Raw genomic sequence first — 20764 nt, 5'->3', positions numbered from 1 at the left:
GAACACAGGCTAGGGTCCAGATAATGATGTTCTTGAGCCACATTTTGGCCTAGGAGCTGGGTGTTCCATGTCAATACCAAAGCATCCTGCATATGCTCAAAAATAAGGTACCCCATTCCCTCCAAAGTATCCTGAATTTTAAACCACTTTTCCTGTTAGTATATTGTTCTATGGGTGTTGGCTGCCCTCTGATTTCTCAGTCTATCTATCATTCCTTGTGTGTAAACTAATAAACACCCCAATACACTCTATCCAGATGAGATCACAGTCAAATGCAGAACATCTCCTCCAATCAAGGAGGACCAGAAACAATGGTGATGATCCAAAGATTGACTGAACCACAAATAGCCAAAATAATAGCAACCACAGATGAGATTTGGGAATACATGATGATCTAACATTCTGTAAGAATACCACATTTTATACTACAAAGTGATCTGAGTATCTTGCATTAATCTATAATTTATCTCAGAAAATAATTAAACTCACCTGAAGAATCTTGCTGGTAAATTTTTCATTTTCATCCTCCCTAAGTTGTCTTTCCTGTTCTAGCCGAACCTTCAGTTCTTGGACAGAAAGATTCTGCTCTGGTAAATTATGGGACTCCCTGAGCTGTTTATTTGAGACAAGGAAACATATTCAGTTCACGGTACATGAGTAAATATCCCTGGAACAGAACATCTGTTCAAAGATTTCTCAGTTCTTGCAAAAGTCATCATGCAAGTGTTACTTGTGGACATAACCCGTAGCTATGATTGCAAAATCTAAAATAACAATCCCTTATTTCTTTGACCCAGATAAAATCTTCAAAAACCAGAGCAAAGAGAAATTTAAGTCCAAGCACTCAATTGATGCTTAATTTAGCAAACTCTTTCACTGGCTTTCTCAATAAATTACAGGAAATTTGACCGAAGGCAAGTTGCCGTAGCATCACAACTGCATTCACTCAAGCAAAAAGTAAACTACTGAAAGAACTCAAGCAGCATCTCTGGAGGCAAAAAATAGTCAGTTTGGCCTGAACTGCCAACTATTCCGTTGCCTGCACAGATATTGCCCGACTTGCTGAGTTCCTCCAGCAGCTCTTTTTTTTTTTTGTTTGCTTCAGATTCTTGTATTTATTTTACTCCTATTCTTTTCTCATTAGCAGATTCTATACGCAAAAAACTTCAACTGCAGAGGAATTCAAATGTAGAATCAAGAGAGAGCACAAAGATGGTCAATGTTTCTTCTTGATGAACAGGTTAATAAGAAAAAAAATCAAGTTGCTATGTATGCATAACCTGTCTGATCCATCTTAGTTGAAATTCAAAGTTCAAAGCAAATTTATTATCAAAGTATATATATGTCACCATATACAACCCTGAGATTAATTTTCTTGTGGGTATACAATAAATCCATAATAGAATAACAACATATCCATCTCATTTGGATAATTATTCCGGGCTCATTTGGCTCTCCACCCTTCTTCTTTGATGTTGAACATCCCACTAATTCCTGTATTTTTCCTATTTTCTTTCTCTGCTTCTAGAATGATCCAGCAAATAAAGAGGCCATTTGTTCCACGTTGCCAATTTGTCCTGCTTCTCTGCTCCTCATTCATATCCATCTAATTTTATTTTCCTTCAAATTTATGTCCATTTCTCTACAGAATCTCACTGTTGAATTTGTTTGAAAGGCTATGAGTGTTGATTTCATTGCACTTTGACCATTGTGTGCCACTTTGGTCACTATCCTATCTGAAAGACTAAGCTAGAGAGGATGCAGAACAGGTTCAAGATGCTATCCAGAATGGAAGGAGGGCTTGAGTTATAAGGAGAGGCTGGGACTGTTTTCCCTGAAGCAAAGAAATCTGAGGGGTGATTATACTGTAAAAGGATTTTAAAATTATAAGGAACATAGATAGTCTATTTTTCAGAGTAGGTGCAGTCTAAAGCTAGAAGGCATAGATTTAACATGAAAGGGGAAAATTCTAAAAGGGGTACGGGCTGCCAAAGGAAGTGGTAGCGGCAAGTACAATGAAAAGATTTGAAATTTACTCAATTAAATGGACAGGAAAATTGCACAGGGATATGGGACAAACTCAGGCAAAAAGCATTAGCTTAGATAGGTATCCTGGTCAGCATGAATGAGTTGGTTTGAAGGGCTGTATCCATGAATAAATGATGACTTTGCTAGCAAGTCCTTTCTCATTAATAAAAGTTCTTGATTCTGAATCCTCCTAATCTTGTCTGCCTAAAGTAGAACAACCACTGGTTTACCAGTCTCTGTATAATTAAAGATTCTTGTCCCTAATACCACTTTAGTAACTTTCTTCTGCATCCCCTACAAGTTTTTCCATACTTCCAAAATGCGGTAGATATAGGTTTTCAGTCTGACTGTCTACTTCCCTCCATAAGTGGTGCCTGACCAGCTGAGTTCCTCCAATTCTTCTGTATGTTGCTCCAGCATTTGCAGTCTAGTGCCAAAATTTTAACAGTTGTTTTTCTATCTACTTCTCCAATAATATTTTCAAGATTCCCATAGACATTTTAATAGCCTTCTCCAATTATTCTGCTGTCTTCAAAGATTTGTGTAGATATACATCATGTCTCTTCCTTCCTAAAATGAAATCAGTTAGGTCATGTTCTCTCTCCATATTCTTCCATAACATTTCTCCGTGTTAAACTTCATCAACTATTTGTCAGATTGTGTCCATCAAATGCCTGTTGTTAACTGATTTATTATTTGACATACTTCTGAGGATCATTCAATCCAAAAATCTTTGGAGTTATTCCCCTGTATATCTAAATTTAAATTATTATCATATACCCTCCAGAGAAAACCCTTTCGTACTCCCCTCTAGACTAGTAAACAACAACTTACCATGACTTCTTGTCCATATAACCAGTCTACTTATGATCATTCCTCCTTGTATTAGTCATTTCTGCCCTGGGAAAAGTCTCTAGCTATTCACTCGATCTATGCCTCTTATCATTTTGTATACCTCTATCAAGTCATCTCTCATCTACTTTTGCTCCAAAGAGAAAAGCCCTAGCTTACTCATCCTTTCCTCAAATAACATGCTCTGTACTCCAAGCAGCTTCCTGGTAAATCTCTTCTGCATTCTCTCTGAAACTTCAACATCCTATAATGAGGTGACCAGAACTGAACCCAGTATTCCATGTGTGAATTAACTAAGTCTTTATAGAACTGTAACATTACTTCAAGGCTTTTATACTCAATCCCCCAATTAATGAAGTCCAACACACCATATTGCTTCTTAAAAACCCTATCAACTTGCATGGTAACTTTGAGGGAATGATGCACTTGGATCCCAAGATCCCTCTATTCCTCCACACTTAAGAATCCTATCATTAACCCTGTGTTCTGCCTTCAAATTTGCCCTTTCAGAGTGAATTGTTTCACTTCAGATGGGGGGTGGAGGGAAAGGGGGAGAGAGATTGATGGGGAGGGGGAGAGAGCGAGAGAGAGAGAAGAGTTTTTTTCACACAGTGAGTGGCTAGATTCAAATTGAAGCTGGGGGAAAGGACAAAAGTTGGAAGTTGGATGAGATGAATTGCTCTTCTGCTGGTAAGGTCTCACTGGGAGAATAGCCAGCCTCGCTCTGCCTGTAGCTTTCCGCTATTTTGTGAATTGAAGATGATAAATCTCACTGATAAGATTTTCCACCAAGGAAATGGTCTTTGCACATCTGCCAAATCACTGCTCATACTGAAAGAAACTGATGGCACATTTACAGAGTATCTCTATATTTCAATCCTTTAAGGCCCGGTATAATCCTGGGGCATTCAAGCTACACTCCCTCCAGCCTACTATGAGAAAAAAGGTTTACATTAATTTTTCATGCAGTGCAATATTGTTTAAGAAGGTGCTGTCAATAATGTTTTTATACTCTCAACCAAGCTCAAAACTTCTCCTGTTGTTACTTTTAACTAGTTTATGTCCTTCTATGTACTAGGGACATGTGGTTGATGTTTAAGGATCTCTTGTAGGATGTTATGGATAAATTTGTCTGGGTGAGGAAGATAAAGAATGGCAGGGTGAAGGAACCATGGATGACAAATGAGGTGGAAGAAGGCAGCATACATGAGGTTTAGGAAGCAAGGATCAGATGGGTCTATTGAGGAATATAGGGCAGCAAGAAAGGAGCTTAAGAAGGGGCTGAGGAGAGCAAGAAGGGGGCATAAGAAGGCCTTGGTGAGTAGGATAAAGGAAAACCCCAAGGCATTCTTCAATTATGTGAAGAACAAAAGGATGACAGGAGTTTAGGACCGATTAGAGATAAAAGTGGGAAGATGTGCCTGGAGGCTGTGGAAGTGAGCAAGATCCTCAATGAATACTTCTCTTCATATTCATATTCTCTTCTCTTCATCTTCATATTCAGCAATGAGAGGGAACTTGATGATGGTGAGGACAATATGAGTGAGGTTGAAGTTCTGGAGCATGTTGATATTAAAGGACGAGGAGGTGTTGGGATTGATAAAATACATTAGGATGGATAAGTCCCCGGGGCCTGATGGAATATTCCCCAGGCTGCTCCACGAGGCGAGGGAAGAGATTGCTGAGCCTCTGGCTAGGATTTTTATGTTCTCATTGTCCACGGGAATGGTACCGGAGGATTGGAGGGAAGCGAATGTTGTTCCTTTGTTCAAAAAATGTAGTAGGGATAGTCCGAGTAATTATAGACCAGTGAGCCTTACGTCTGTGGTGGGAAAGCTGTTGGAAAAGATTCTTAGAGATAGGATCTATGGGCATTTAGAGAATCATGATCTGATCAGGGACTGTCAGCATGGCTTTGTGAAGGGCAGATTGTATCTAACAAGCCTGATAGAGTTCTTTGAGGAGGTGACCAGGCATATAGATGAGGGTAGTGCAGTGAATGTGATCTAAGTGGATTTTAGTAAGGCATTTGATAAGGTTCCACATGGTAGGCTTATTCAGAAAGTCAGAAGACATGGGATCCAGGGAAGTTTGGCCAGGTGGATTCCGAATTTGCTTGCCTGCAGGAAGCAGAGGGTTGTGGTGGAAGGAGTACATTCGGATTGGAGGGTTGTGACCAGTGGTATCCACAAGGATCGGTTCTGGGACCTCTACTTTGCATGATTTTCATTAACGACCTGGATGTGGGGGTAGAAGGGTGGGTTGGCAAGTTTGCAGACGACACAAAGGTTGGTGGTGTTGAGGATTGTTGAAGATTGCAGAGACATTGATAGGATGCAGAAGTGTGCTGAGAATTGGCAGATGGAGTTCAACCTGGAGAACTGTGAGGTGGTACACTTTGGAAGGACAAACTCCAAGGCAGAGTATAAAGTAAATGGCAGGATACTTGGTACTGTGGAGGAGCAGAGAGATCTGGGGTGTTCACATCCACAGATCCTTGAAAGTTGCCTCACAGGTACATAGGGTAGTTAAGAAAGCATATGGGGTGTTAGCTTTCATAAATCGAGGGATAGAGTTTAAGAGTTGCGAGGTAATGATGCAGCTGTATAAAACTTTGGTTCGGCCACACTTGGAGTACTGTGTTCAGTTCTGGTCACCTCACTATAGGAAAGATGTGGAAGCATTGGAAAGGGTACAGTGGAGATTTATCAGGATGCTGCCTAGTTTAGAGAGTATGCATTATGATCAGAGATTAAGGGAGCTAGGGCTTTACTCTTTGGAGAGGAGCAGGAGGATGAGAGGATAGATTTGGATTCACCATTGTGCCCACAGTGGGTAAATTTGGAATGTAATGAGGTAAAGGGATATTCTCTATTCTCTGTTCTTGGTTCTTGTCTTCCTGCTGATTTAGTTAAATTTAATAAACAAATATCTAATCCTGTTATTAAACATACATTATGAATTTGGTTTCAATTTCGTAAGTTTTTTACTTTGAAAAACTTTGTTCTTGATAGCCCTATCTTACTTAATTTCTTTTTCAAACCTTCTTGGACAGATCAAGTTTTTAACATATGGAAAAGGAAAGGTATAAAATGTTTTCGTGATCTCTTTTTTGAAGATACTTTGATGTCATTTGACCAACTTTCCAACAAATTTGAATTACCTAAATCTAATTTTTTCAGATATTTACAAATTAGAAATTTCTTACATAAAGTTTTACCATCTTTTCCTAATTCAACTTTGGTGGACTTTACAGATTTGATTTTTACCTTAAACCCTTGTCAGAAGGGATTAGTGGCTCTTATTTATAATATGATTATGAAGATACAACCAGAAATATCAGTTAGAATTAAACAAGAATGGGAAAAAGAACTTCGATATAATATATCAACAGATAAATGGGAAAAAATTTTGCAAATGGTTAATTCTTCTTCTATATGTGCTAAACATGCTTTAATACAATTTAAAATTGTACATAGAGCTCATATGTCTAAAGATAAACTTGCTTGATTCTATTCTCATATTAACCCTCAATGTGACAGATGTCATTCAGAAGTGGCCTCATTGACCCATATGTTTTGGTCATGTCCCACTTTACATAATTACTGGAAGGACATATTTACTACTATTTCCTCAATTTGGAATATAGATTTACAACCTCATTTTATTACTGCAATTTTTGGCAGACCAAATGAAGATGGTAATCAGTTTTCCCCTTCAATCAGACGAATGATTGCTTTTGTAACATTAATGGCCAGAAGGTCTATATTACAAAATTGGAAAGAAGTAAATCCTCCTACCACGTTTCAGTGGCTTTCTCAAACTATTTCTTATCTGAGCCTGGAAAAAATTAGAAGCACTATTTTTGACTCATCAATTAAATTTGAAGAAACTTGGAGACCGTTTATTCAACATTTTCATATGAATTAATTTGGCCTTTTCCAGACCTTCTCTCTGTTTATTCATGTTCAGGTATGGAGTTCCGGAGTTTGTTGACACTATCATATACTTGTAAACTATTATTATTGCCCATGTTAGTTTAGTTTAGTGTTTTATTTTTCTTAATATATACTTTTTTCACATATTTTCAAATTTTTTCTTCTTTTAATGGTTATTTTTGTTTTTTTCATATATAATCATATGGACTTGATTGATTAAGGTATTTTTTTTCTGCTGATGTTTAATAGGATATTGTTATCTTACTATCAACGTGACTTCAAGTCTATTGTATTCATAATTTACTCATTATTATGTTATGTTTTTTTATATGTATATATGAAAATCAATAAAAAAAATTGAAAAAGAAAGGAGGATGAGAGGAGACATGAGAGAGGTGTATAAGATATTAAGAAGAATAGATAGAGTGGGTAGCCAGCGCTTCTTTCCCGGGGCACTACTGCTCAGTACAAGAGGTCATGGCTTTAAGGTAAGAGGAGGGAAGTTCAAGGGGGATATTAGAGGAAGGTTTTTTACTCAGAGAGTGGTTGGTGCGTGGAATGCACTGCCTGAGTTGGTGGTGGAGGCAGATACACTAGTGAAATTTAAGAGACTATTAGACAGGTATATGGAGGAATTTAAGGTGGGAGGGTTATATGGGAGGCAGGGTTTAAGGGTCAGCACAACATTGTGGGCTGAAGGGCCTGTACTGTGCTGTACTATTCTATGTTCCTGCTTGATTGACTTACTATTGGAACTACATATGTAGATCAAACCCCAACTTTTGCTAGGATCACAATACAGAAACAGCTGTGAATACTGAAAAATGCAAGTATCATTTTTACGTATTGTACAGCAAATTGAGCACAGCATACTGCTGGCTGGCTGCCATGGCAACGGGAGGCACGTGATAGACAATAGACAACAGACAGTAGGTGCAGGAGTAGGCTATTCGGCCCTTCTAGCCAGCACCGCCATTCACTGTGATCATGGCTGATCATACACAATCAGTACCCCATTCCTGCTCTCTCCCCATATCCCTTGACCCCGCTATCTATAAGAGTTCTATCTAACTCTCTCTTGAATGCATCCAGAGACTTGGCCTCCACTGCCTTCTGGGGCAGACCATGCCACATATCCACCACTCTCTGGGTGAAAAAGTTCTTCCGCATCTCTGTTCTAAATGGCCTACCCCTTATCTTAAACTATGTCCTCTAGTTCTGGACTCACCCATCGGCGGGAACATGCTTCCTGCCTCCAGTGTGTCCAATCCCTTAATAATCTTATATGTTTCAATCAGATCCCCTCTGATAGTGATATTCAAACTGTTCGGCTGACATGTTCGCAGATTTAGTTTGAGGCACCTGATGCATATTAGATCAAGAATCAAGCTCATCGATTCCAATTAATAACACATTAAACCTTTCAAGGTTAAAAGTGCAACCTGTTCTGTCAATGACAAACACTCTCAATGGATTTACTATGGAGTTAGGTGTTGATTTTAAAAAACATATTCATATTATATTCAAATATATAACAAATTTAAAATGTTCTGGATCAAAAAATGACACTTGAATATACATAGCAGAGGGTACAGGAAGCTACAATGGTGTTTCGTGCAGTGAGTGAATAATCTGCTTTCAAGAGCATTGGAAAGTGAAGTTCTCATTGAAGTGTTATATAGTGAGCTGGAGAAGAGCAAAACCTGTCTTGTTTGTCTTCTTTAACCACCTTACCACTTCCATTCTTCTAACTCCAATCCCGACAACCTGCTAAAAGCACCCATTTATTGAAACATTTCTTCCACTCAGTATTCATGAGCCTTTTAATTAGTAACTGCTTATGTGGAACTTGATCTAAATTTTCAATGTTGTCAAGGTTGTTAGTCAAGCACATCTTTCTCTTTCCAAACCAGGGTTTACATACAAGGCAACCAAAGAAGGGATACTGCTCCACCATTTGAAATATGTCAAATTTGAAATCCCATGGCATGACAAATAAGCAGAATTTCCAAAATTTTTAGGAAAACAAACAACTTGTAAATGCTCAGTGCACGTAATAAAGCAGTGCATACTAATGTGACTTCACAAATCTCTGATGCACACTGCAAGGTGAGAATCCTTACACACACTTTTCTCACAAAAATCAACCTTGTTGGAACCCCCAATCACAAATCAATTTTGAATAAATTTCATTCCTAATTCCTAATTATTGCAGTGTGTGGACTTGGTTGAAAGGGATAATGTCTCACTGATCATAAATCTCAAAGATTAGAAAGCCTTTAAAATCAACTTGAGGCCAGAAATGGAAAAAAACAGAATCAATTTCTATGAATTAGAACTACTATTAGAATTAGGGCTACGATCAACATTGTGCTTGAAGAATAAATATGGATTGCAGAGTCAGCATGTTTAACTTCCACCCTTGGGCAATGTTTCATTTTCTCACACAGACTTCTCTCTCTATTCTTGATAAATTAAGGCCATGTGCAATTTTTCTCTTTGTTTTAGATTCAAAATAACACACTCAGCAGGTCAGGCAGGATATATGGAAGTGAATAGATAGTCGACATTTCAGGCAGAGACCTTTCTTCAGGACAGAGAAGGAAGGGGAAGATGCCAGAATAAATGAAGCCAGGTAGATGGGAAAGGCTGGAGAAGAAGAAGTCTAATGGGAGGAGAGTGGACCATAGGAAAAAGGGAAGGATGAGGAGACCCAGGGGTAAGTAATAGGTAAACAGTCAGAGTGGGGAATAGAGGTAAGGGGATGGAATTTGTTTAACAGAAGGAGAAATTAATATTCATGCCATTAGATTGGAAGCTACCCAGATAGAATATAAGGTGTTGCTCCTCCACCCTGAGGGTTGTCTCAACTTGGCAAAAAAGGAAGCCACGGATCGACATGTCAGAACAGGAATGGGAACGTTTAGTCACCAGGAAGTGCCGCTTGTGGCAGATGGAGAGGAGGTGCTTGATGAAGCGGTCCCCAGATTTACAACAGATCTCACCAATGTATTGAAGGTCACTTCGAAAGCATTGGACACAATAGGTGAGCCCATCAGATTTGCAGGTGAAGGGCTGCCTCACCTGGAAGGTCTGCCTAGGACCCCTGAATGGAGGTGAGGGAGGAGGTGTATGGGCAGGTGTAGCACTTAGGCCACTTGCAGGGGTAAGTGCTGGGAAGGACAAACTGACAAGGGAATCACAGAGGGGACGATCCTGTGGAAGGCAGGGGAGGGGGAAGGTAAAGATATTTTTCTGGAGATGGCGTAAGTTGCAGAAGACAATGTGTTGAATGCATAGGCTGATGGGGTGGTAAGTAAGGACAAGCGGAACTCACTATTAAGGTGGAGGGATGATGGGGTGAGTTCAGATGTCCAGGAAATGGAGGAGATGTGGGTGAGGGCAGCATCTATAGTGGATGAAGACAAACCCCTTTTTTTTAAAAGAGGATATCTCTGATGTCCTGGAATGGAAAGCCGCTTCCTGGGAACAGATGCAGTAGAGGTGAACAAACTGAGAAAGGGGAATGGCATTTTTACAGGAGAGGGGGTGGTGGGGGGAGAAGTATTGTTGACTTGACAGTTTGTCTCCATACATGGAGACAGGGAGATCAAGAAAGGGGAGTAAGATGTCAGAGGTGGTCCAAGTGAATTTTAGGGCAAGGAAGAAGTAAAGTTGATAAAGTTGATGAGCTCCACATGGGCGCATGAAGCGGTCATCAATGTAGCGGAGGTAGAGTTGGGGGAGTATAACCAGTGATGGCTTTGGACATGGACTGTTCTACATAGCTAATGAGGAGGCAGACATAGCTGGAGCCCCTGTATTTGCCACGGCTACCCCTTGAGTCTGGAGAAAGCGGGAGGAACCGAAGGAAAGGTTGTTCAAGGTGCCAGATGGAGAAGGGTGATGGTGGAGGGGAATTGGTTGGTTCTTTAGTCAAGAAAGAAGCAGAGAGCTTTGAGACCCTCTTGATGGGGGAGGTAGAAAATGTATAGAGACAGAACATGCATGTTGTAGACCAGGCAGTCAGGGCAGGGAACTGAGAGTTACTGAGAAGCTCGAGGGTATGAGAGGTATTGCAGATATAGGTGGGAAGGGACTGAACCAAGGGGGTTAGAATGGAATTGAAATATGAGGACACAATTTCAGTGGGGCAGGAGCAGGCAGAGACAATAGGCCAACCTGGACAGTCCGGTTTGTGGATATTGGGTAGTAGGAAGAAGCGAGCAGAGCGGGTTAAAGGAACTATGAGTTTGATGGTGGCGGATGGGAGTTCTCCAGAGTGGGATGAGGTCAGTGATGGTATCAAAGGCAGTTTCCTGATGGTCTGGAGTGGAGTCCCCTTCAAGGGGTAAGTTTTGGTGGGGGGGGGGGGGGAGAACAGAGATGGTGATGTCAGAGGGAGAGGAGAGTTGGAGTGTTCAGATGAAGATAGATAGCTTCATAATCTGTTGTCTTCCTGTCCCTTAGGAGACAACAAACCCAATAGACTTTGACTACAAGGAAAATAAAATTGACATTCACCTCAATAATCCCACTCCTTCCATGAGAAAAGTATAATTACACGGACTCTAACTACCCAGTTGCATTTCTAAAAAAAAATCATTGAGGCAAAACTATCAGGATAGCTATAATGCAAACACTTCCTTTGTTTCATCTTAATCCAATGTATTTTGCATTTAACACTTCAAAAACTGTGAAAGAGAAGAAAAACTGCAAAACAAGTGTAAAACAGCAAACTATGAAAAGAGATCCTTTACTGCGCTGTTGCTTATTGAGTCTCAAAGATAATTGGACAATCTCAAATATCAAAGGGATTTGAATTCAACAGGAAGTCAATTTTGCATTTCACTAATTACTTAGGTTTGGCTCACTAAAAACATGATCAGCATGCAAAAAGCTAACATCACCAGTTACCTCTGGACTGAAGCAGTTCTTGTCTTCCATTGCATAAATTTTGTAGTCTCCATCAGCTGTACGGCTTTGGTCCATTGCACCTTGATTTTGAAGGGTCTCTTGCTCTTGGGTATGCTCGGGGACTAGTTGCCATTCTGGCTGATCCCTCAGTTTGGACTGTTGAGTGCATGGACGATTTAACAAAAACGACAAAGGACAGAGGGGGAAATAAAAAAAAACAAAAATGGGTATAGTAGACGACTAAAAAACTACAAGACAAAGAAAAGCGTGAAAAGGAAAACCAACTTAAACACAGTGGCATAAGAGAGTGATGAAAACAGAACCAAAATGAGAATGAGCAAAATGATGGGCTGAAACATCTGAAAAGAAAAAAGAGAAAGAGAGGGAAAAAGAATGCAAACACTAGTTATGAGGCGCATGCAATGATGGATGATTCAAACCAACGGCAAGCTTACGGATCATGAAGGATTTCTGGTTCAAGATTTGCCTATCCTCGAAGCAGCCATGCAGACAGCATCATCCAGCAGAATCTTTTGCCAGCAGCAATTATCATCCACAAATCATTATGCTGCCTGTTCGAGGAGACTATGAGCCCCCTTGCGTAGAGGAGCAGGGATGTTTGCTTTCATGGAGTGCACACTTGTGTGTTTCTCTGAATCATCTAGTGAAGTGTTTCTCTTCAACAGCCTCTTATATTCTGTAATTCAGCTCATGAAGCCCGATTTAAGGGGTCTGAGGAACCTGTTGTGGTTGGGACCATAATGCTTAATGAATGAGTAAACCCACACACTTTTGTTGATGGCATCAATGGGTGACTAATATTGCTTTACTTACTATTTTAATTGTTAATTTGTTTAATTTCAAATGAGGTGTTGCCTCACTACACTACCAGAAAAATAACCCACTAAACAATGGCATGTTGAGTATTACCAAGAATAAATCTCCAGAAGAAGTCTCCACCTGGGTGTCAGTAGGTCCTTGATAATTGAAGGCAGTGAAGATAAGCTCCAAAGCATTCACAATCAACACACAATCAATGGTTAGTAATCTGACAGCAAAAACATAGAGGAATTAAAGCCGGATAGCGTAGTCCAGAGCTGAGGAGACGCAATATTTCTTAATTCTAGAACCTAGATAAGACTAAATCAAGGAGGTACAGAAATGAATTCAACTGTTTGATAATCAGAGCACCACAATCATCAACAGTGTTCATCCATTTTCATTTCTCTGTGGACTATCAGAATTCAATGAAACTCTTTCATCAAATTTATCGATGAAAAGGTTAATTAAGCTTTTGAATAAATATCAGTTTGCCATCAGTAAAATCTGATAACTTCCAAACCCTTCCCAAAGGTGAAAGGTGGAGAAAACAAAGGGAGAGGGAGAGGGAAGGAGAGAGAGGGGGAGGAGAGTGAGAGAGGAGGTAGGGACTGAGAGAGAAGGACAGAGAGAGGGAGAGAGGGAGGAGAGGAGGAGGGGGAGAGGGAGAGAGGAGGGATGGAGGGAGAGAGAGGGGGAGGAGGGAGGGAGTGAGGGGGGAGAGAGAGAGAGAGAGAGAGAGAGAGAATGACACAAGGTTGATGCTGGTTGAGAGGTGATAGTAAAGGCTTGGTAAATCCAGCTGGTTGGTTTCAAGGAGGTATAAATCAGGGTTTCCCAACCTGGGGTCCACAGACCCCTTGCTTAATAGTATTGGTCCAGGGCAAAAAAAAAAGGCTGCTCCCCTGGTACAAACAGAAGGTAATGAATGGAGATAGAAGAGGGAAAGCAAAAGATGAAAAGCAATGCTAGAAATGTGTGCCACAAAATACTGGGGAAGCAATCACTGCCAATGCTGGAAATGTGAAATAAGAACAAACAAAGCTATAAATATTTAGCAACTCGGGCAGCACCTGTGAAAATGGAAAAACAGTTAAATTTTCAAGTTGATGACCTTTCCCAATAACCAGTCAGTTCTGATATAAATTGGAAAGTGTAAATTTTCTCAAACTGCTAAATCCATTATAAGAGCCATAATAAGCCCAGTCTGAGGGTGAGGCAGGTCTTCAAGCTAGCTTTGGGCTAGATTGCAAGTAAAGGAGTCAAAGACAGAGATATCATACAGGAAGTGAGGTGGAGATTCAAAGCAACAGATAACTGTAAGTTCATCATCTCCAATGCAGACTGAGTGATTGGGTTCTGCAAAGAATTACACAGTCTGCATTTGATTTCTTCAATGCAGTGGAGCATCAAAAACAGTATGCTAAATTGATAGATGTTGAAATCAAAAGGTATTGCACCCAGAAGTAGTGGTTGGATCTGCAGATGTTGAGAAGGGAAGGAGAGAAGAGTTCAAGTACTGCATCTTCTGAAGTTGCATGGGAAGGCATGTGAGGAGTGCATGTTAGCGCAGACGTGATAGTAAATCATAGTATCACGGAGAGAATGGTCCAATGAGAATGCTTAAAGGGGAAGGGAAGATGGTGATTGTAGCAGAGGTTATCAAGTGGTTGACTCAATGTGTAGGCTAATGGGAAAGAAGGGACACCCTACCCTTGATCTACTTTAGAAATGATGTGAAGAAAGCATAGAAACTTGGAAGTTTCAGAGGAAACAAAGTGGTTAAGATAGTTGGAGGAGTCTCTGTGTTTGTAATGGATATGGATTACTAAGCTATCCCCAAAGTTTGGAGAACTATAACTCTAGAGAGGGTATTCAACAAGTTTTGATAATCAGCCTTTTAAGTCTTATCGGAACTGGCTAGCTCCAATGAAAGGTCATTAACCTGAAAACTGTTTTCTCCTCTTCAAAGGTCGTTCCTGACCCACAAAATATTTCTAGTATACCTAGTTTATATTTCAGAATTCTAGCATTTGGCAATGTTTTGCTTCTCTGGAGCTGTACATTACGTTCCAGCATTGTTTATCCCTTTCTTTCTCTTTATTTCTCTGCTTTCTTTCATCTTCTATTTGCAGATGTTATTAACAAGCCTTCACACACTTTTTTTAGTATGCAACCCTATTAGCGTCTTTCGGTCTCTTGTGCTTTCTATCCTATCACGAACATTCCATTTGACTGTTTATCCCATGACTTCTTTGCAATTTTGCATACTTGGTATCAAGCTTTTCTTAGTTCTGACAAAAGATCAGTGACCTGACATGGTAATTTGATTTCCTTCTTTCTCAAAAAATGCTAATGAACATGTTAAATATTTTCTATTTATTTCAGATTTTCAGTATCTGCAGTTTCTCTTTTGCTCTTCCCACCTTCCTTAGCCTAAATTCTGACTGCTGTGTCAGCCACAATGTCAAAAAAATTATTTGGCACAATAGAAGGCATGGTGGAGGAACTCAGCAGGTCACACACTATCTAGGGAGGGAAATGAACAGTCAATATTTCAGGTCAAGATGCTTTGTCTGAACTGGGTTTTGGCACTACTGAGAGAAAAAATATTATAAATTCCTACACAATTTTATTAGGGAGGCCCTGCGTAGTACTTGGTTCAGTTTGAAGTTAATGGAACTGAATTCTGGAAACATGTACAAAACGGTGTGTCTATATTTAGTGCAGGTGGACGAGAAAGAAGTCCTACCCCAAACTGTCACCATAATTGATCCATCATTTTCCTGGAGCTTTGGAGAGGGAAGTGAACTTAAAGGTGCTCTTCTCTGAAACCGGCATCAAGTCATTTTCTTACAACGATCATTCAGACTGTTGCCACACTAAAATGAAAAGAAAGGCTAGGGGCTAAACTCAGAATTTCTATAGTCATTTTTGTTTGTAATGGTGAAGGGAAATTTTAAATGCACGACCTATAGTAAAACAAAACTTTAAAATTGGTTATTACTATTCTTAAAATAACATCTTGAGCTTGATTTGAGACAGTATCATAATATAACTAGTCTTTGCAAATCATGTGATAAAAGCACAGCTTATAAGAATTTGTTTTTGTTAGCCTGCCTACAAAGAAAAAGGTGAATTAGGAACAGAATTAGATATTATATCTTTCTCAGCATTCACCAAGTTCATCGCTAACATTCTGCCTCACTACAGCATTTGCCTGCATGATCCCCACATTTTCCAATTCCCTTATTAGCAAGAAATGAATAACCTCTGTTTTCAATTAACTCAATGGCTGAGCCTTCCTTTGGGGAAGAGAGTCCCAAAGATTCACCACTCAATGCACTCAGGTATTTCTAATTTCAGTCCTATATATCCCACTGCTAATTCCCAGAGATCCATAGTTCTAGACACTTCAGTCAGGGAAAAACATCTGGCATCTTCCTGTCCAATATTACAAGAATTTAGTAAATTTTAATGTGATTTCCTCATTGAAAGTTGATAAATAACAGGGTCAACCTCCTCTGATGGGCAAACTCAACATCATTTAAACCAACCTAGTGTTTAGTAGCCTCTCTGATACCTTTCCCAAATTGGTTTGAGGCTTCACATCAAAATTCATGAGCTGATTTCAGAATGCATTTAGTTGATATTTTAGTGCAGTTTGGGTTCAAGCTCAGTAAGGAAGCAAAACAAAACCAAAAAAAAAAGGTTATTTTAGTTCAAGGGCAACAGCAGAAGCAACAGCAGGGGTGTGTGCTTGCAAGCAAGAGGGTCGGCTCACCTGAAAGTCGGTGACCAGCTCTTTCCCCAGTGTGCCAACTGGAGAGTCCCGGGACATGGAGGTAATGGAGGAGAGGAAGCTTGCGGACTCAGTCAGGTTGGGCATGGGCGACAGCTCATCCATCTGCTCCCGCAACCCTTCTCCCAGGTGGTCTACACTGTCCATGAAGGCATGCAGCTCAGAGCGAAATGCCTTCATCCTGGTGCTGATGGTGTCCAGCAGCTCAGGCTCCCCATCCTGAGCGGGACTCCGCTCAGGCCCACCGCTCCTCACCAGCAGCTTGGCATCGTAGATGAGGCTGTCGGTGTCGGTGATGAGCCGCTGTACTGTGCGGCCCAGCCGCTCGGCCTCCCGCTTGATGCTGACCAGTGACTCGGTGTCCTCCCGCTTGCGCAATAGCAGCAGCAGCTCCTCGGGCGTCTTCTCGCACACCTCCTCTGAGTCACTCTCGCCGCCGATCGGGCCCTCCCTCTTGGGCTGGGGGCCAGGCGGGCGGCCGTCTTCACCGTCGCTCTCCTTGTGGCCCGGGTCGCTGTCTGCGTCACTATCGCGTGGGCTGGCGGCCCGTGCACCCAGGTGCGAGGCAAGGTCGCAGCGCTGCACGTTGGAGATGAGCACGCGGTTCTCGTACTGCAGCTTCATCACCTTCCCACTCAGCTCGTTGATCTGCAGCCGTGCTGCCTTCAACTCCTCCTGCAGCAGGCCGCTGCCAGCCTCCTCGGCTCCCCAGCTACTGTCCAGGTGGCCGCCAGGCCCACCCTTCAGCACGTTCAGCTCGTCGGTCAGCTGGCGGTTGTGGTCCTCAATCTCACCAATGGAGCGCCGCAGCAGTTCGGCCTCCTCCTCCACAAACTGCAGGTGCCGCCGCAGCTCGCTGGCCGACTCAGACGAGTCCGCAAAAGGTGAGCTGGGAACGCTTGAGTGGTGCTCCCGGCCCAAGCTGTCACGCTCTTGCTGGCACTTCAGGTCGTCCATCTCTGCCTTCAGGCCCCGGTTCTCCACTTCCAGCTCCACAATTTTCCTGCCCAGGATGTTGGCCTCCTCCTCCACCAGCTTCAGCCGCAGCTTCAGCTCCGCCTCCCTAGTGCTCGGGGGTCCCCCGGCCTCGCAGGCAGGCAGCGGACTGTCCACATCGCCGTAGATTGACTTGTACTTCTGCAGCTCGTGTTCCAGCTCGTCCTTCTCCCTCCCCAGCTTGGCCATTTTCTTACGCATCAAGGAGCCTTCCTCCTTTGCAAACTGGAGCTGACATTTGAGGTCTGCGCTATCTTCCTGGATTTTGAAAAGATTAACAGGTTATACCAGTTTAATGCACCCTTTCCCAAAATTTACCCAAAGATTAGGGATGAAAACTGAATGCATCAAGTTTCTCAAATTTCTGGAACAAGAGTTTACTTGGTGTAAGTGTCACTTGGCAAGATTAATGTTAAAATGCCCCCTCCCAAACTGAGCTCCTTGTGGGCTCTTTCCGAGGGTACTTAAGGGTTGAAAGAGGGAGCAGCAGTCTTTTGTATTCAAGAAATTTTACTAAATTTATTAATTTAAGTCAACGAATTTACATTTCCCAATGCTTGCAAAGTAGAAACTAATTTCATTGGATAATCAGTATTTACTTTTTAACACACTGGGTGTCTGGTAGGATTAACCATTCTCCTATTGCACTTGACAAGGGCTGCATCTGTGCTCAGGCAGCCTAACCCTCAGGGAGTAATGGTTAAGGAGGTGCAAACTCATGTACCTAATTTTTCATATATTCAAACAGAAGGAAAATCAAATGAGCATTTCCTAAAACCACACTGGGATGCTCAAATACTGTATGTACTTTTATAGTCTAAAGATTGGTTAAAGAATCATAATACCTTAAATAAATGATGTCTTTTTTTACATTCATGCACCAAGGAAGTCAACCCAAAGTACCCCCAAAACACTTAAAGGCCCTTTTTTTCTAAATTACCCACCAGGAGAGAGACAAATTGGAGAAGACATTGGCTTGGATCAATAAACCACAGAACAGCAACAGAACACACCAATGTGCTTTACAGCTACCTTACTCTGCAACTTGATCCCATTTTAACCCGTTTATCGTTCATGCAATATACCTGAAATATTAACACCTATTTTTTTTTGTGCATGTTCCATTTTAACTTTGTAAGATAACTCTACAGCAAACTGCACCAGGCATTTCCTGCACAGGACAGGGGATATAACATGTGGATCGACAAGCTGTAAATCAAATGACAATTTACTCCAAAGTAATGCAGTTATGTAGCACTTCTGACATTGATGTATTATAAAATGATTCCTCTACCAAAAAAAATGCTTTAATCTACACTTGTACCAAATTAATAATGCCATTACCAGTGACTTAGAGTGGTCTAATTAATTGAGAAAGTAAATTAATAAAGGATAGTTCAAAATAGCTATTTTTCATCTGAAAATTGCAATGCCTCATGGGAAGGTTGATTCTCAAAATCTAATAAGGAAATATTAGAATCAATCTTTAAAAATATTGTAATCAACTCTTATGGAAATACTTTCCATCACACTTCATCATTCCATAGCTTATAGTTTAAACATTTTACACATATGGGCCACCAAAGCACAACTAGCACATGTCGTACTTGCAGTGATCGATTGATAGCTCTAGTCAATTCTGGGTTATAATTTTCTTCTTTGCAACCTAACCTGGGAGCCAAAGCCAAAAAGATTTGTTTTTCCTTTGTCATGCTGGAAAACAGGTTCCTCCATAGATGGAGAAAGCAGAAATTGCACCACTACAATTTCACATCTCAGCTGGACTGGCATGAACTAAAGATTTTAATGAGCTTGGTCTATTCTTCAGTCTGTGCATTGAAGATCTGAAGATCAGGTGTGGTGCCTCCAGCAGACATTTGAAGGACTGATTGTGTTGTCTGTGACTGCAGTAAGCTCCCCTCCCATTGGATAAGGGAAGTGAAAAGCTGAGGTAATATTAATGAGAGGAACTGTGGCCGCAAAGAAAGTATGACTGGCATTTATTCACTTTCTCTTCAGCACATCATAAAAAACTTTAGAGGCAGTGGAGTACTTTATATATATCATCATTGTTGACTTAGAGGTGGTAATAACCAGATGCTCTGCTTTAGAAATGATAACTGCATCCACCCACCCACAGTATTTAGTTTAAGTATAAAGTATTTAGTATAAAGTTTAAGATTCAGCTTTTCTCATATTTGTCCCGGTCCCAAACCTGCCTATTGCAAAGCTTCATTGGTGAGGCTGGTGTTGCACATATCTCATGAAAGTCCAGATTTAATGTTAGATAAGTTTCCAAGTTACACTTTTTGCCCCAGTCATTTCATGTTTAAGACTGCAGGCTGTAGCAGCTTGGCAGATTTCCCTGGTAAGTCCAGTATTTCTTGCATTTCCATGACTTGATGTCTGAATTAGGACAGCTAACTTTTCAGTGTAGTGAGAACAACACAGTGTACATAGCATACTTGCTCCAGGTGCTTCCTGAAGCCAGTATCAATGTGAATCTGTCCAGAAGCAGCAGAAAGGATGTCAAATAACTAATCAGACCTGCTTTGCCATTCATTAAGATCAAGGTTTAACTGATTGCTGTCCCAACTGCACCTTCTTGCTTGAATACCATAACCCTTGTTTCCCAATAGTCTAAGAAGTCTCAATGTCAGTCTTCAATGTACTTAACAATTCAGCATCCACACTATTTTCAGGTAGAGAATTCCAAAGAATCATAAATCCCTGTGATCTCATCTCTTCGCATATAAAATTACAAAGGACATGGAACTCCACTGGATCAATTGGTTGTCCTTGGCAAAAGAAAACTGGGGTCACAGATTTAAAGCAGAAGAATCTTGGACAGAGGAGGTAGGACTCTGGAACTCATTATTTGAAAGAATGGTAGCCATACCCTGCAGGGAGGTGGCATTAGGCTGGGTATCTCTTTTTGACTGGCACTGACACAATGGGAAAATGTATCTGCTGCTCTTTCATGAAGTTTCTAAATTTCTCCTCCATATCAGACTTGGATGTGACAACCCTTGTTAGTGAGACGTTAACACTTACTCTAGATTCTCTTACTATGGGAACATCTTCAGAGTATCTACCCTATCAAGCCCTCAGCCACTCACAGGATCTTACATGTTTTAAATCTCCAAACTCCAAGGTGCATACAGCCATGCAGTTTATTTTTCCTTATCACAATTCCATGTTCCCAAGAATGAGTCTTATGAAACTTTGTACTGCTTCCAAGACAAGCATTCCCATAAATAAGGATATCAAAGCTACACTTGATACACCAGGCTTGGTCAAAGCTTATATCAGTGCAACAAGAATTCTTTACATTTGCACATCCATTTCTCTTGCAATGAAGGCCAATATCTCCCTGTTCAAAGGTTGACAGTGGCAGGTAGCAGAGAGGCTG

The 20764-nt window shown here is 40.9% G+C and overlaps 1 protein-coding gene across 2 annotated transcripts in view; it reads right to left on the bottom strand.

The window, feature by feature from the left end:
- The window catches only part of LOC132397406 (microtubule cross-linking factor 1), a 218807-nt gene that overhangs the window by 86586 nt on the left and 111457 nt on the right, over positions 1–20764 (bottom strand). For both annotated transcript variants that reach the window (XM_059976138.1, XM_059976146.1), the window contains exons 5-7: positions 16339–17610; positions 11736–11891; positions 490–612 (exon numbers count right to left, since the gene is read on the bottom strand). In XM_059976138.1, the coding sequence (XP_059832121.1) occupies positions 490–612; positions 11736–11891; positions 16339–17610 (1551 nt within the window). The remainder of the gene's footprint in view (positions 1–489; positions 613–11735; positions 11892–16338; positions 17611–20764) is intronic.

This window comes from Hypanus sabinus, chromosome 1 (assembly GCF_030144855.1).
Source record: "Hypanus sabinus isolate sHypSab1 chromosome 1, sHypSab1.hap1, whole genome shotgun sequence".
In the NCBI taxonomy this organism is placed as follows: Eukaryota; Metazoa; Chordata; class Chondrichthyes; order Myliobatiformes; family Dasyatidae; genus Hypanus; species Hypanus sabinus.
The sequence above is the reverse complement of the archived record's forward strand: the minus strand, read 5'-3'. Positions and strand labels throughout refer to the sequence as shown.